Source organism: Myotis nattereri (assembly GCF_964212035.1).
Source record: "Myotis nattereri genome assembly, chromosome: 3".
NCBI classification, from domain to species: domain Eukaryota; kingdom Metazoa; phylum Chordata; class Mammalia; order Chiroptera; family Vespertilionidae; genus Myotis; species Myotis nattereri.
This window is the reverse complement of record NC_138077.1, coordinates 192,803,819-192,819,639: the sequence shown is the minus strand read 5'-3', so window position 1 is coordinate 192,819,639 and position 15,821 is coordinate 192,803,819. Positions and strand designations below refer to the sequence as shown.

At 54.8% G+C, this 15,821-nt stretch overlaps 1 protein-coding gene across 1 annotated transcript; it reads right to left on the bottom strand.

Moving 5' to 3' along the window:
* Positions 1 to 1,820: 1,820 nt before the first annotated feature.
* CSF3R (colony stimulating factor 3 receptor) lies at positions 1,821 to 10,009 on the bottom strand. Its single transcript, XM_081085303.1, has 13 exons — positions 9,909 to 10,009; positions 9,576 to 9,763; positions 8,611 to 8,780; positions 8,341 to 8,494; positions 8,166 to 8,245; positions 7,504 to 7,717; positions 6,275 to 6,463; positions 5,830 to 5,931; positions 5,065 to 5,211; positions 4,828 to 4,968; positions 4,304 to 4,397; positions 3,950 to 4,031; positions 1,821 to 3,519 (listed from the first exon to the last, which is right to left on the bottom strand). The coding sequence occupies exons 1-13, from the start codon at positions 9,995 to 9,997 to the stop codon at positions 3,040 to 3,042; spliced, it is 2,130 nt and encodes a 709-aa protein (XP_080941429.1). The 5' UTR covers positions 9,998 to 10,009; the 3' UTR covers positions 1,821 to 3,039.
* Positions 10,010 to 15,821: the final 5,812 nt, after the last annotated feature.

Sequence of the window (15,821 nt, the reverse complement as noted above, 5' to 3'; positions counted from 1 at the left end):
CCCTGAATCCCACTCTGCGTTTCTCATCTCGGCCCCGATTATTTTGGGGGCTTCCGTGGGGTCTGTTGTAGCCTTCTCTCCCGAACCTAATGTTCACCCTTCCCTTCCCCACCCCCCAAGTGCAGGATGAGGCCCTGGGTATCAGCCTCCTCTCTGGCAGCTTCGTAGCCTGGTGGTTAAGGTCGCTGACTTTGGAATCAGACAGCTCTGGGCTGGAATCCTACCTCAGCCTTTTACTCGCCATGTGATTCTGTGGACAAGCCACCCAGCCTTTCTGGGCCACGGTGTACTCATCCATCAGAGGAGGATGGCAGTAACAGTGTCTATCCTTTAGGTTGCTAGAGGGTTAATTGAGGCAGTTGTGCGCGAAGCAGCTGGTATTTAGTGAACATTCAATAAGCAGTAGCTGTGATAATATTTGTGAAATGTAAGGACAAATCCAAATTAAAAGTAGGGAAAATAAAACTTAATTCTCCCCGTGGCAAAAAAGAGAAAAGAATACTTGTTGCCGAAACCGGTTTGGCTCAGTGGATAGAGCGTCGGCCTGCGGACTGAAGGGTCCCGGGTTCGATTCCGGTCAGGGGCATGTGCCTGGGTTGCGGGCACATCCCCAGTGGGAGATGTGCAGGAGGCGGCTGATCGATGTTTCTCTCCCATCGATGTTTCTAACTATCTCTCTCTCCCTTCCTCTCTGTAAAAAATCAATAAAATATATTAAAAAAAAATACTTGTTAATTGTGAATTCTTTCTGCCCTTTTGAAATGTGTGTACATTTTTTTAAAAGCTAAGTAAGCCTCTTGCCAGTTTTACAACCCAGGAGTGCCTTTCTCTAGGACAGTGGTTCTCAACCTTCTGGCCCTTTAAATACAGTTCCTCATGTTGTGACCCAACCATAAAATTATTTTCGTTGCTACTTCATAACTGTAATGTTGCTACTGTTATGAATCGTAATGTAAATATCTGATATACAGGATGGTCTTAGGCGACCCCTGTGAAAGGGTCGTTCAACTGCCAAAGGGGTCGCGACCCACAGGTTGAGAACCGCTGCTGTAGGACCTCGGAGCCATCTCTTTGAAATGCAGTCATTAAGGAAGATCGTGCTCCTATCTCCCTCCCAGTTTCTGTGGGAGGCAAGCTAGGAGCCTAACTTCAGCTGGTGCCTAGCTCCAAGTTGCAAACCTATGTCCTCTCATAAAGATACTAGAGGCCCAGTGCACAAGATTCGTACACTTGCGGGGGGGTTGGTCCCTCAGCCCGGCCTGTGCCCTTTCCCAGTCAGGGACCCCTTGGGGGATGTCCACCTGCCAGCTTAGGCCCGATCCCCAGCACTCAGACATTCCTCTAGCAATCCAGTGCTCTCACAGTTTGGGACCCCTCGCTCCTTACCGCCTGCCTGCAGCGGAGGCAGGAGAGGCTCCCGCCACCGCCTCTGTGCTCACCAGTGGTGAGCTTGGCTTCTCGCTGAGCAGCACTCCCCCTGTGGGAGCGCACTTACCACCAGGGGGCAGCTCCTGCATTGAGTGTCTGCCCCCTGGTGGTCAGTATGCATCATAGTGACCGGTCGTTCCACCATTCGGTCGATTTGCATGTTATGCTTTTATTATATAGGATGAGAAATTTATTTTTCTTTTGGATAAATGCAGTTAGCAAATACAGGTGACTACCCCATTTATCAGGTGACTTTAGAATGACCCCTGTGTGACAAATGATGCTGTCAGGTCTTCTTGCTTAAGAACTAGTTATTTATCTTGAGAAAATATATGTATTAAGTCAGATCCACTTGGCTATATAAAAGAGTACAATTTCTTTTTTTCTTTTTTGTAAATATATTTCTTTATTGGTTTCAGAGAGGAAGGGAGAAGGAGAGAGAGATAGAAACATCAATGATGAGAGAGAATCATTGATCGGCTGCCTCCTGCACGCCCCCTACTGGGGATTGAGCCCGCAACCCAGGCATGTGCCCTTGGCCGGAATCGAACCCGGGACCCTTCAGTCCGCAGGCTGACACTTTATCCACTGAGCCAAGCTGGCTAGGGCACAATTTCTTTTTAAATGTATTATTATTATTTTTTTTTTATTGATTTCAGAGAGGAAGAGAGAGGGAGAGAAAGATAGAAACATCAATGATGAGAGAGAGTCATTAATTGGCTGACTCCTGCCTGCCCCACACTGGGGATATGCCCTGACTGGGAATCAACCGTGACCTCTTGGTTCATAGGTCAACGCTCACACACTGAGCAGCACCAGCCGGGCAAGAGTATGATTTCTTCTTGTCTCTGCAAGCCCTTTAGCTAATTGCCTGTGGTGCACATCACATTCTGGTTTAATGCTCGTTCAGTAATAAAACTGGTTTCTTCATTTTCTGCCTTTGTAGAGAAGTTTTTCTGGGTTGGCGGGAGATTTTGTTTTGAATTATATTTCCCCAACAGAAGTTACTTTTTTCTGAGGTCTGTATTCCTATGTTGCACTCTGTGACTCCCTCCAGGTAACCCTGGCCACTGGGTCCTCGTGGTCAGTTTTCGACTCTCCAATAAAATGGAGCTCTCTGAGAATGGACTACTAAGCCAAGGCATTCTTGAGTCCCTGCTGCCAGTAGGGTTCTGGTTGAATGAATGAAGGAAAAAAATCAACCAACCAACAATTCTGAGAGGTACAGACCCCCGCCCCCAAATGCCAGGGTCCTGAAAAGGAAAAGAACAGAGACTCAGGCACACAGAAGAGTTTCTTAAAATAAAACCAAGTCAAATGGAACCATAGATCAGTTTAAGAGATGGAAATGACAGGAAGTAAGTACAGAAGGCACTGTAGTGGACAGGCTGGGGGAAGCCGTTCCTGACCTTGGCAGTGGGAGGGCCCAGCCCATGGGTACTAGGCACATGGGGAGGGGTGCTGGGGGCCTCAGACAGTGGGAAACCGGCAGCCTTCCTGTCTGTCCTGGGGCAGGGTGGTTTTTTAGTGACGGGCCTTCTGACCCTCGCCTCCTCTCTGATGGCCCCAGCCTTTCAAGAGGCAGACCCAGCGGGGGAATCCCAGGAAGCCCTAGAAGCCCCCTAGCCCTTCTACCCCATGGACCTGGAGCCCCTGCAGGAGGGGGAAGTCAAGCAGTGGCCCAAAGACGCAGTCATCCTCCTGGTTGGGGCCTAGAGGCTCTGGGGTCCTTTGTGGGCTGGTCTGGAACCAGAGGTTCTCATAGGACTTGGGGCTTGGGGTGAGGCCCCCCAAGAGGGGCTGAGTGGAGTCGCAGCGGATGTAGTCCACTGGTCCCGAGCGGGAGGGGCTGCCCATCACTTGTCCGTAAAGGACCTGGTCACTGTTGCCTGACTGGGCCTGGGGCTGGATAGTAGATGCTCTTGGGTCCCCCTGGAGCACATAGTCCTGGACCAGGGCGGGAAGGCCACAGGTTCCTGAGCTCTCATGGGACTCCCAGGGCCCAGGCTTCTTCTCTTCCTCCTCCAGCACCGTGATCTTGGTGATGGGTGGCATGCTGGTGTCCCAAAGGCTGGGCAGCTGGAAGATCTCCTGGAGACAGGGACATGGGGCGAGGGCACGATTCATTTCAGATGTCTGCCCCAGCCGCTGTCCCTGCCTGAGCTGGGTCAGTGTGGGGACCTTTCTGCGGCTGTCGGTTGAAACTCAAAGATTTGCACCTGCAAAGCTCCTCATATGTTCGTGTTATGTGCTGTGTGCTGCTCAGACTCATCTTGGTGAATCTCTCCAACAGTTCTGTGTGGGATTGATTAGTCTCATTTCACAGGGGGATGTCTGAGGTTTTGAAATGGGTAGAGCTGGGATAAACTGGGTAAACTCAGGTCTGCTTTACTCCAAAGGGAGTGCATCTTGCTAGGAAGTGAAGGGAAGGCCTGAGTACTCATCCTCAGAGGGGCAGCTCTTCACTTTGAACCTGGGCCCACACCCCCAGTCCGTTTCCCTCCTCCTCCAGGGTTCTCACCTCCGCAGGGATGCTAGGCACCCAGGAGCCCAGGCTGCTGTGGGCTGGGTCTGGGACACTTGGCCAGAGGGAATTCTTCCTGCTGGAGAAGGGGCAGGTAAAGGTAGGGCCAGGCATGCCTCCCCCCCGCCCCCTGCTGCCCCCCTCCCCCCCCACCGCCCCATCTTTCCAGCCTGTCTCCCACCCATCCCCCCACAGCTGAAGGCATGGCTGCTTAGTGCAGAGAGGAGAAGGTGGAGGGCCTGACTCCCAGACACGGGCCCTGAGGCCTGAGAAGGCTGGGGGGGGGTGGGGGTGGGGGGGCTGCAGTTCCTTGTGGGGAGGGGTATCTGGGTGTCAGATCTCTGGATTCACCTGGGTCTGCAGCAGAACCGGGTAGCCCCACAGAGGCAGATGAGCGAGAGCAGGAGGCCGAACAGGCCCAGAAAGATGTGCAGCTCGAACTCCCCTGAGGTGAGGGGAAAGCCAGGAGAGATTAGAGCAGCTGTGGGCAAACTACGGGCCCGCGGGCCAGATCCGGCCGGTTTGAAATGAATAACACTAAAAAAAAAAAAAGACTGTACCCTTTTATGTAATGATGTTTACTTTGAATTTATATTAGTTCACACAAACACTCCATCCATGCTTTTGTTCTGGCCCTCCGGTCCAGTTTAAGAACCCATTGTGGCCCTCGAGTCAAAAAGTTTGCCCACCCCTGGATTAGAGTGTGTGCGAGTAAGGCTCCTCCTCTCTCAGACTAGGATCCAAGGGCAGGGCTAGGTCTCTTCCCTCGGACCTGGAGGAGATCCAGGCCAGCCTTGTCTACTCTAAAAATGAAGATCTTTTGTCTGAGGCACCCTCCCAACAGCCTTGTCTGGCCAGCCCCTTCCTCCCCTTACCTGGGGCTAAGGTCATCAGGGTGAGGCTTGTACTGTTGGTGGCCCCCACCTGGCTGGCAGCCATGAGGTGGACGTGGTACAAGCTGGCAGGCTCCAGGCCGGGGAGGACAAACTCATGGGAGGAAGCATTAAGGATGGTGGCTGGGAACAGAGGAGAATGGTCGGCTGGGCCCCGATGCCAAGGCTCCCTCCAAGGCTGCTCCCTCCCGGGTTTTCTGGGGCTGAGGATAGACTCACAGAAGGACTGGCCCTGAGCATTGGTCCAGAAGATGGTGTAGTGGGTAAGAGGGCTCCTCCCCAGCTCAGGGGTTGGGGGCACCCACTCCAGCTGGGCCCAGGTCTTGCCAATGTGCTTTAGATGCAGCTCCGGGGTGTAGGAGGGGGCTGCCGGAAGAGAGAGGTGCAGGTTGACAGGGGCCGGGTGGAGAGCCCGGCTGGACTTCTCGTGGCTCCTCAGACCCAAGAACTGGGACACAGTGCGAGGTGGGTGACATCAGAGAGTCCGAGGGGATGCCCATCCCAGCTTCATTGTCTCAGGAACTTGGACCGAATCCCATTTACTTCTAATAAGTGGCCCAGCCAGGATCTGCACCTGGTTCTCTCTGACTCCAAAGCCTCACTCCCTGATTCCTCCCAGGCCTGAATCTGGCCTACTCACTATTCGATTTCTGCCCCTCACTCTCTGAAGCGATGCCAGGCCCTCTCTCTATTTCTATCACACGTGACACCTTATTTCTGTCAGGACAATGGACTGAGTTTTGCCAGACTTGCTCCCTGCATTCCGACAAACCCACTGCCTAATTTCTATCACCCCACCACCTGACTTCTTTGTAGCCACAGGGGGCCAGTGTAAGCCAGGGGTGATCTTAGGACTGGGGGGGACCCCTCCTTGGGCCAGAGGTTGGGGAAGAAGGAAATGCTTCCTCCTAGTGCTGGTGGGTGGGGCCTAGGCAGGCCTTGAGATCGAGGAGATTCTGAGGAGGGGCCTGGTGGCTGGCGAACCTGTCTCTTGGGAGTAGGCGTAGATGCGCTGGGAGGGTCCCACGGTGTCTTGGTACAGGGCGGTCACAGTGATCTCGTAGAGCTGGAAGGGCCTGATGTTCTCTGTGGAGAGAAAATGGGGAGGCACCCTGGTTAGGGGCAACCTCTGCTGATGATCAGGAGCTAACCTCAGACCTCTAGTCGGGGCTAACCTGGGCCTAGCTTCTTCTTCAGATCGTTTGGTCGGGGTAAGGGGAAACAAGTGGAAGAGAGAGAGAGCTAGAAGGGTGGCAGAGTCAGAGCTGTAGCAAGAGAGGATCCAGTTAGACTGCAAGAGGAACTTTCTGATTCTGCGGATATGAGGTGAGACCAGTGAAGGATCAAGAAAGACTTGGGAATCTATTTGTCCAGGGTGGTTCAGGTTGCCCCTGGCCCACTGCCTCCCCGTCTCCCAGGCCTGCCTCACCTTGTAGCAGGGTCCCTGCAATGCTTCCATTATGCTCCATTTTCCAAGTCATATGGCTGCCGCTGGGGCTGGGGGGACCCGGGCCCCATTCAATCACATAGCCCCGAGGCCGAGGGCTGGGGGGTTCCCAGCCCACCCAGAGGTTGTGAGGGTCTCGGGCCATGGTATGGAGTCTGCTCAGCGGTGGGCCTGGAGACAGAGTAGGAGAAGATGGGATGAAGGTGAAAAGAATGCAGGCCCTAGAGCAGTGATGGCGAACCTATGACACGCGAACTCATTTTTTTGGTTGATTTTTCTTTGTTAAATGGCATTTAAATATATAAAATAAATAGCAAAAATATGTCTTTGTTTTACTATGGTTGCAAATATCAAAAAATTTCTATATGTGACACGGCACCAGAGTTAAGTTAGGGTTTTTCAAAATGCTGACACGCCGAACTCAAAAGGTTCGCCATCACTGCCCTAGAGCCAGAAGCCTGGGTCCAAATCCTGGCTTTGCTCCTTACAAGTCAATATGTGAGCCTCAGTTTCCTCATCTGTGAAATGGAAATGATGATAAAAGTTCTTCCCTTATAGAGTCTACAGAAGCTAACACTATGGAGTTCTTGGTATGTGCCAGGTAGAGTCCTTGGTGTCCGCTAACAGTCCCATGACAGGGACACTACTACTGTCCCCGTTTTATCAATGAGAAAACAGACACAGAGAGGTTAAGTAACGTCTGAGGTATGCAGCTAGACAGTGGGAATATTAGCTATTGCTGTTGTTAGTCACACCTTGTGAGGACCCATGTTCCGAGGAACCTGGGGGTGGTGGTGGCTGGTCCCTGGAGAATAACCAATCAATTCAGGGACCGTGTTCCAGTTGGAAAAACGTAGGGCTTTCTCTACCATCTTCCTTGGCAGAATGGACTGTGTGTGTGTGTGCGTGCGTGCGTGTGTAGGCACCACCATAGCTTAACCTGGTTCTGGTTCCTGATAATAATAGCTAACACATACTGAACAGTTACTGTGTGCCAGGCACATGTCTTAACTCGTAATCGTCACAACAACCCTTTGAGGTAGGTGCTGTATCACCCCCAGTTGCTAGATGAGTAAGCAGAGGCCAGGGAGGTTAAGTAACTGGCCCAGGCCACACTGTTAGCAAGTGACAGGACTAGGTTTGAACCAGGCAGTCGAGCCTTCAAATGTACATGCTTAACCACCATGCTCTACTAGCTGCCAGCCCCTTACCTGTGCTCTCCAAGAAGACCACAGGGGTGGGGCGGGAGGTCCCGGCGGTGTTGTAGGCCACAAGGACCACCTCCCGGACTTCCGAAGGCAAGTGAAAGGTGCAGTTTAGCTCGGTGGTGTTGCAGAGGGGTGGGACTGCTCCAGCCTGGCCCGAGGGTCTCCAGGAGACAAGGTACCCTTGGATCTGCCCGCTGTCTTCCTCCACGGGCATTGGCTATGGTGGGCAGAGGAGGAAAAAGATAGGGGGATGCACATCTCATCTTGAGTGGGGGAGAGCTTCTCGATGGGGTGGATGGACCGCAGGAGCTGAGCCCCCCCAGGAAGGCCAACCTTCCTCCCTTCCTCCCTGCTTCCCTCTGTTGCCCTGTGCCAGGTCCTAGGAGGGAGAGAAGGAAGGAGCAAGTTGGTGCGTGCAGCAGGCACTTAACTATCCACTGAGCCAACCCTTTGCCCTCGGTGAGTCCTGCCTTAGTATGTGCCAGGTAGACCCTTCGGTGTCTGCTAATAGAGACTTCTTCAGAAGTCTCCAAGGCACATGCAAAGTGCATGCAAATCACACACAAATGCATCCAAGCCATCCAGAGCTGGTGGAGTCCTGAGTCCCAGCTCACAGGGGACTGTGTGGGTTGAAGGAAGCTTCAGGGGTGGCTTCAGAGGGTCACCTTCCAGAATAGCTGCATGTCCACTGTCCTGCGGTCCAGCTGCCTCTGCCGCCACCACGTGTCCAGTCTGACATTGGGGGCTGTGGATGGAGTGAGAGGAGGGGGTGCTGGTCAGGGAGGGCTTTCGAGGTGGGACTGGGTCCTGGCCGTTCCCAGCCCCTCACCACCCGCTTACCCTGTTGCGCGCTGGTCAGCTCCAGGCTGGGGCTCCAGTCGCTCCAGTGGCCAGGCAGGGGCCAGCGGGTGCAGCGCATCTGCAGGGAGTAGGCTGTGGCTGGGAGGAGCCCGCAGAGCTCATGCTGAAGGGTCTTGGAGGGCAGGGGGCCCACCTGGGGGAGGAAGGCGTGGCTCTGAGCCTGGATTCCTGTGCCCTTCAGGGCCAGCTCAACGTACCCTCCCCTCAGCTACCCCCACCCCAGGCTCTGGAGGTTGCCCTCCACCTCACCAGGGTCCAGCTAGCTCCTCCAGGCTGTGGCTGGTGGCGCAGCTCACACTTCTGGTCTATGTACAGGGTTGGCTTCCATGACTCCCAGTGCAACTGCAGGCAGCCTGGCTGGGGTGGGGCCACCTCAGGGCTGGGGTCCAGGGCCCACAGGGTGGGGGGCTCCAGTTTTACTGCAGGGAGAGGGGTTGTCAGACCCTTTCCCTCCCCCATCTGATAGGCCCTGCCTTAGCTCCCTCTTCTCCCTGTCTGTGGTTCCATTTTTCTCCCTGGGTCTCCATCCGTGGGGTCTTGTGTCTTTCTTTCTTGCTCTGTCTCTTCATCTCTGTGTTATCACGTTTCTGCGGGTCTGCCTCTGTGTATGTGTCTGTTTCTCTCTGGGTCTGTTTCATACTCTCACCCCAGGGGGCACTGTTTGTTCCCTGGAACACTGTCCCTCCACAGACCCAGTGTCTTGCTCCTTCATTTCCTTCAAGGATCTTTTCAGATGTCACCTTCTCAGTGAGGCCTCCCTGACCACCTTACTGAAATAGCAGCTGCTCCCCACCCCCAGCCCTCACACCCTTCCCCGCTTCAACGTCCCCATCGCACTGATCACCAGCTGACAGCCTATCTTATTTATTTTGCCCACTAGAAGGTAACGTTCTGAGGCAGGGTTTTTGCTCTTTTGTTCACTGCTGCATCCCTAGCACCTAGAACAGTGCCTGGCACCCACTGGGCACGTCAAGAATCCTGCCCAAGGAATGAATGTGTCTCCTTGTGTCTGTGTTTCTTCCACGTCTCTGTGTCTCCATAGCTCTGTCTCCAACTGCATCCCCCTTGGTCTCCATCTCTCTTCTCTTCCTCCATCCCTAGGTCTTCCAGTGTCTGTCTGTCTGTCTCTGGGTCTGGGTTTCCCTCTCTCTGCCTCTCTGGGTCTACCCTTTGTGGGAGCCTCTTCCCTCCCCCGGACCCAGGGCATCACTCACCAACGTCCATGGGATCCAGGCACAGCGGCGGGGACACGCTGGTCCCCAGCACGTTCTCTGCCTGCACCCAGAGGCCCATACTCTGGTAGAGCCGCAGGTGTTTGCGTGGGATGGAGCAGCGGCTCTGCCCGTCCTCAGGCACGCAGTCGGGGATGGCTTCCTCCTGGTCCTGGCAGTTGCCCCGGCTCCTGCCAATAGGCCAGGCTTGGGTGTCAAGCAGAGGAAGACAGCAAGGCTCCCTTCTCCCTCCCATCTCTGCCTCTGTCTCCCCCAAACCCACAGTCCGACCTGTGCCCCACCCCAGGATGGCTCTGGAATAGAGACCCTACTCACTTGAAGCTTTTCAGGGTGAAGTTGGTAGGCAGGTGGGTGTCAGGTCCTGGCTCCCACTGGCAGATGAGGCTCTCGATGGTGAGGTTCATGAGGCAGGACAGGTTGTGGGGTGTGGCGGGAGGGTCTGTGCACAGGGTGGGGAGAGTGAGGGCTTTGGGTAGGACACTCAGAAAGCTCCCACTGGGACCAACCGGCTTGCTTCCCTGCTCTGGGTCATTCCCTCTGGGGCCACTTTGTTTATTTGCCTGTCTCTGTGCAGCCCGGGGCGGGGGGGTGGGGAGGTACACCGAGGTGCAGGAACGCACAGGGACAGGCTTCACAGAGCCTCAAACCCCCTCAACTCCACCCCCTTTAACAGTGACAGGTAGTGTCTGGGTTTCACTCTGGTTCTGCCACTCATTAGCTGTGTGATTTTGAAGTCACTTAAGGGCTCTGTTTCCTCATCTGTAAAATGGGGGTAATGGTAATGTACCTGTCCCCTAGGTCTGTGGTCGGCAAACCGCAGCTTGCAAGCCACATGCGGCTCTTTGGCCCCTTGAGTGTGGCTCTTCCACAAAATACCACGTGCGGGCGTGCACATACAGTGCAATTGCAACTTCGTGGCCCATGTGCAGAAGTCGGTATTTTGTGGAAGAGCCGGTATTTTGTGGAAGAGCCACACTCAAGGGGCCAAAGAGCCGCATGTGGCTCACGAGTCGCGGTTTGCTGACCACTGCTATTGTGAAGGCCGAATGACTTTCTATGTAAAGTGCTCAGAGCACTATTTTGATTCTTACACAAGAACCATGGTCTGTCTTTGTGCATTGGCTTGGCACAAACTCCATTCTTTGCCACTTGTGCAGAAGCCTGAGACTGGAGTGTTGGGCTTACTCGGCGGCCATATAGAGTAGCAGTTACTACACTGGTTCTCAGGCCACGCTGCCTGGTATAAATCTTCGCTCCATCCTTGTTAGTTTGTGACTTTCATTCGGCATGTTACTTACCCTCTCCGAACCTCAGATTTCTCATCTGTAAAACGGGGCCAAACAGCACTATCCACTGGTAGGGAAGATGACCTAATATCGAGCCCATAAAGTGCTATTGGGCAAGAGCTCAAGAAAGAGGAGTTCTTATTAGTATCTCAGGGGGGCACTGGAGGCAGAGCAGGAGACTTACAGCCTGCCTGCAGCTCAGCCTGGTCCAGGATCTGCAGGCTGTTGCCCCAGCGCAGACAGCAGGAGAGAAGGGCCCGAGAGTCGTTGAGGTGGGGCAAGGTGATGGTGGATTCCTGGGTCCCATCTGGCAAGCGCTGCTGCCTCCCCCCGGGATGAAGCTCTGTCCCCAATTTCCACACAATCTGTGACTCTGGATCCAGGTGGCTGCAGGTCCTGTTGATGATGCAGGAGGCCGTGATGGCATCTCCCAGGTGGACGATGGGGGCTGAGACGCTGATGCGCCCGCACTCCTCCAGGCCTGGGGTGGGGCAAGAGAATGGGCCACGAGTGATTCCTCTGCCATGCAGAGCCAGGCTACATGCTAAGCCTTTAGACTCAGGGCCTCCCCCCCTCCCAAAGTGTGGGAGCTGGAGTGGGGGGCCGCGTTTGGGACTGTGAGAGGCTCTTGGGGAGGAGACAGAGACAGTGATGTGTGCATAAAAGTTTATCAACCGGCTGTGCAGAGAAAAACCCATCCTGATTTGTAGTACGGCTGCTTTCCCTGGTGGAATATTCCTCCGTGGCTGACTGCAAGCTACCAGTGTGACATCCCTGAAATCCCTGAATGGGAACTTGGGGAGAGTTGTGCACATTAGCTCCTGCAGGCCTGCTGCGGCTCACCACTCGCCCCCAGGGTGGCGAAAGAAAGCAGTGATTAGAATGATAAGAGCCCCGCAGCCACAGCCCTCTTTTCAGAATTCAGATCTGATGGTTTCTGCACCTCGATCTCAGCATTGCAGTGGCACGTTATTGCTCCGAAAGGCAGTGAGGTTGACAGGTAGGAGCAAGGTTGTTGGAACTAGACTGCCTGGGTTTAGGGCCTGATCCTACTGCTTGTTAATTATGTGACCCTGGTATGGAAGCATTAGGTGTGATCACGTGTGTAAGGCACGTAGAACAGTGAGTGTTTGCTGCCAGGATAAAGACCCAGAGCCACGCGCAGCCCGCGTGGCCTGGCTCCTGCCTAATCCTCCCACTTCCAGCTCAGACCTCCCTCTCTCAGCTCCATCACCCTGGCTTCTTGCAATTCCTTGAAAATGCCAGGCTCTCTCCAATCTCGGGGTCTTTGCACCTGCTGTTGCTTTTTGAGGGGCTCTTTTCCTCCCACCTCTCTTTCGCCTGGTTAACATTTAGGTATCTTGGACGTAACCAGACCAGGCCAAGCCCCCTGAACTTTCCCAAAGCTCTTATTATCCTTCATAATTATAGCCAGGTGATTATTTGCTTGTCTGTCTCCCCAGCTAGACCAGAGGTTCCGTGAGGTCAGAGACCTTGCTGTTTTGCTCCCTGCTGTATTCCCAGCACCTAGCAGAGTAGCCCACGGTGAACATGTATTGAATAAAGTGTTGTGCTTTGCCCGCCATACCCTCTCTCCTCTCTCAGGTGTCCTTCGGCCCATTCTCCTGATGGGGATGTCGAGGCCCGAAGAGGAGGAACAATTTGTCCAGGTCACAGAGCAAATTTGTGGGACTCCTAGCACTTCACAGACTCAGAACTTCAGACTGGAAGGAACCTTGCAAAACTGTTTACTTCAAGGCAACACCTGATGCTACGTCTTCTACAGCAGGGCCAGGGCCCCCTGTTTGGGTATGGCCTGCCAGCTAAGAAGGGTTCTTACATTTTTAAAGGGTTAAAAACAACCAAAACCAAATAAGAACATACAATAGAGACTGCCAGTGGCCTGCAAAGCCTGAAAGTTACTGTCAGATGAAGTTTGCCAAGCCCTGCTGTGCAACATCCCTGTCAATCCTGGCCTCAACTTGGATGCCCCCAGAGATGGGAGGCTCTTCACCTCTCAAGGCAGAGTTTCCGTAGTAGGAGGGCTCTGCCTGGGCTTCCTTATTTCAGGAGGAAACCTACCTGATCCCTTTGTTGCCTGTGAAGACTGCACAGAAGCCAGAGGTTCCTCTGACAGCCTGGCAGAGATTAGCAGGAAGATCTGCCACCCCCGACCCCCGGGCTTTTCCAGGCTGACCAGCTCAGGTCCCCTCACCATTCCTCCTGGGCGGCGGCTTGCAGAAGTCCGTGAGGGGGGCCCAGCTACCCCAGCCCTGTGGCCCAGTCTCATTCTCTGGGGATTCTCTAGGATCCCCAGGGGCCGCGTGGCAGCGCAGGAACATGCTTCTCTCCTCCAACCCTGAAACCTCTCCCTGTAGCTCCCCTCCCACCACAGCACCCACGCCGGCCACACTCACTTCTGGGGAGCAGTAGGATGATCAGGGCAGCTCTGGCCAGGCTCCAGGTTCCCAGCCCCACCACCATCGCGCCAACTTGCTGTTCACCTGGAAGCAGAGGGGCGCGGTTAAGGCCTTGGACTTCGGAGTCAGAGCGGAGCTTAACGCTTTTCTGCTGCAGTGTGGCTTTGGCCAGGTTACTTGACCTCTGTGAGCCTCAGTTTCTCTGTCTGTAAAATGGAGGTAACAGCCCATACTACTGCACAGGGCACATGGGAAATGACTGTAAGTGACGGGCACTGTTATTATTGTCCTGCCTTCCAGAGTGAGCAGGGAAGGGAGCAGCAATTCCCCCTGCCCTTCTTTCTTAGCTGGGTTTCCCCCTCCCCCCACAAAGAGGAGCCTGCGATGAGGCTCGCATGCAGGTAGTTTATTTTAGGAAGATCCCAGGAACAGAGCAAGGGAGTAGGGAGAATGAAACAGGTAAGAAAGGAAAGGACATGTCACCTCTGTAGACAACTAGGATTCAAGCCTGCTGGAACTTTCCAAGGAGCCGTGGACATGCCTCAGAACTGTCCACCCAAGGGACAGTTTACCCTTTGAACGGGAGGGAGGATGGGAACACTTATGCATCGACTCTCGTCCCCATTGGTCAAGGGATGTCCCTTGGGGTATTAACTGCCCGGCACATCCAGGTTGCACATGCATGAGTGTGAGGCAGGTTCTGCTGGGTGAGTCATGCCAGAAGTGTCAGAGATGTCCCCGGGCGACAGTGCCTGGGTGGAGGGAGCATTAGTTCCCCTCTCAGGAAGGGTGCCAGGTGGGCTTCCAGCCTAACCCTCCACTTGATCCCGTTGGGGTCTGGGGGCCAGACACCTGATCCTCCAGCGCTAACTGACGCTTGGTGGCAGGTCAGTGGGAATCGCTGACCAGCCAGCGTGTGCATTCATAAAAACATAGGTGGTGGCCCAGCAGATCCTCTGAGCTTCTCTCCCTCCCACACAGGTGTGACTAACAACTGCCCAGGTACCCAAGGCTCTTTCCGCTTATAGGGGCCTTAAGACCCCCAGGCTCCCCACATAGTCACAGTATCAGGATACCAGGTGGCTAGCCCAGAAGTTACTTTCCCCCCCCCCCCTCTAATCTGGACGCAGCCCACACTAGGACCTGGTAACTGGAGAAGAAGCTGGATTTCAGCCTCCGCCTGCCCCTCAGCCCTGTAGCGTTGTGTACAGCTGTTCAGAGCGCCCCACTCAGTGGTTGGCAACCTTCTTCCTAGAGCATATTGGTTTCATTACCCCCCTCCCGCCACACACACTTGTTGGGGGAAGATTTATCCTCTTTGGCCCAGGTTTTGGGACACTGGTGTCCATCTCCATGTGCTACCCAGCCCTGCTGCCCTAGCAGGGGCAGCTTCAGGCCCAGCCTGTGCCCGGTGAGGGACCACTTCACCACTGGCTCATGCTCAGAGTGGGCAACCAACCCCCAAGCCCCAAGAGGCCAGTCATCCTCCCCGCTGGGCTGCTGGGTACTGGGACCCTGGCATCGGTCCCTGGTCCCTCACGGCAGCCCGGGTGCCTCCCAGCCGCCGTGAGTGAGAACTGGGGCCTGTGGGAACATGGGCTCCTCTCTTGGGGTCAGTGTGCAGAGAGCTTGGGAGCCCAGCTGTGCGTCAGACCAGCTGGTCTGAACCACAGCTCTGCCACTTACCAGCCTGGTGACCTTGGACAGGTTACTTTCTGAGCGTCAGTCTCCCCATCTGTGAAGGAGGGATAAGAACAGCATCCTCTTCTCAGGGTTGTGGTGAGGATGAAACAAGACGACCCTGAGAAAAACACTTGGCGCGGAGCCGGAGCCGCCAGGAGAAAGAACTCAGTCACCAAGTTATTTTCACCACCTCACGGAAGACAGGAGGGCTCAGCGCCTCTCCCGCCTGCAGGCTGCGTGTCCACCGCCTCCTGGGACGGCCACCTTGCTTTGTCTGTGTCATGCTGCATGGCTTCAAGGCCTCATTTCTGGGTCCCCCACTTCCAGCTCCTTGGCCCCCAAGTCTCCCTTTCGCTCCAGCCATCTCCGCTGGGCACTTTTTGGCTCTTTCTGGGTCCCAGCACACCCGCTGCCCCCCCCCCCCCCGCCCTGAATCACACCCCCTCTTTCCGCTTCCCTCTCCTCTCCCTCCACTCCACCTTCTCCAGTTCCCGCCCCGCTCCCTGTTCCTTCTACTCTAGTTCACCTGGCGGTGTTTCTACGGCAGGAGGATGGGAGGGAGGAGGGCGCTGGGAAGGAACAGAGGGAGAGGCCTTCCCAGGGGCGGTTCAGAGAGAGATCCAGGCAGAAAGGGTAAGAAAGTGAAGTTACGCAGGGCAGACCCACACGATGGAGACAAAGTCAGGCAGGGGAGCCGCTGAGAGTCAGGGAGAGACGAGCCCAAGAGACAAGGATGGTGTTGACACAGAGAGACTGAGGCACTTGGAGGCTGAGAAGCAGTCTGATACCCACGAGAGTTTAAGATTTAAAGACAGGGAAACGCGAGAGACAGAGAGAGG

Coding starts and splice junctions, on each gene's coding strand:
- CSF3R (XM_081085303.1), bottom strand. CDS start 9,997: ATGAACCTCACCATCGAGAGCCTCATCTGCCAGTGGGAGCCAGGACCT. Junction 4,969..5,064: donor TGCTCAGGGCCAGTCCTTCT/GTGAGTCTATCC, acceptor CTCTGTTCCCAG/CCACCATCCTTAATGCTTCC. Junction 4,398..4,827: donor CCTGATGACCTTAGCCCCAG/GTAAGGGGAGGA, acceptor CCCTCACCTCAG/GGGAGTTCGAGCTGCACATC.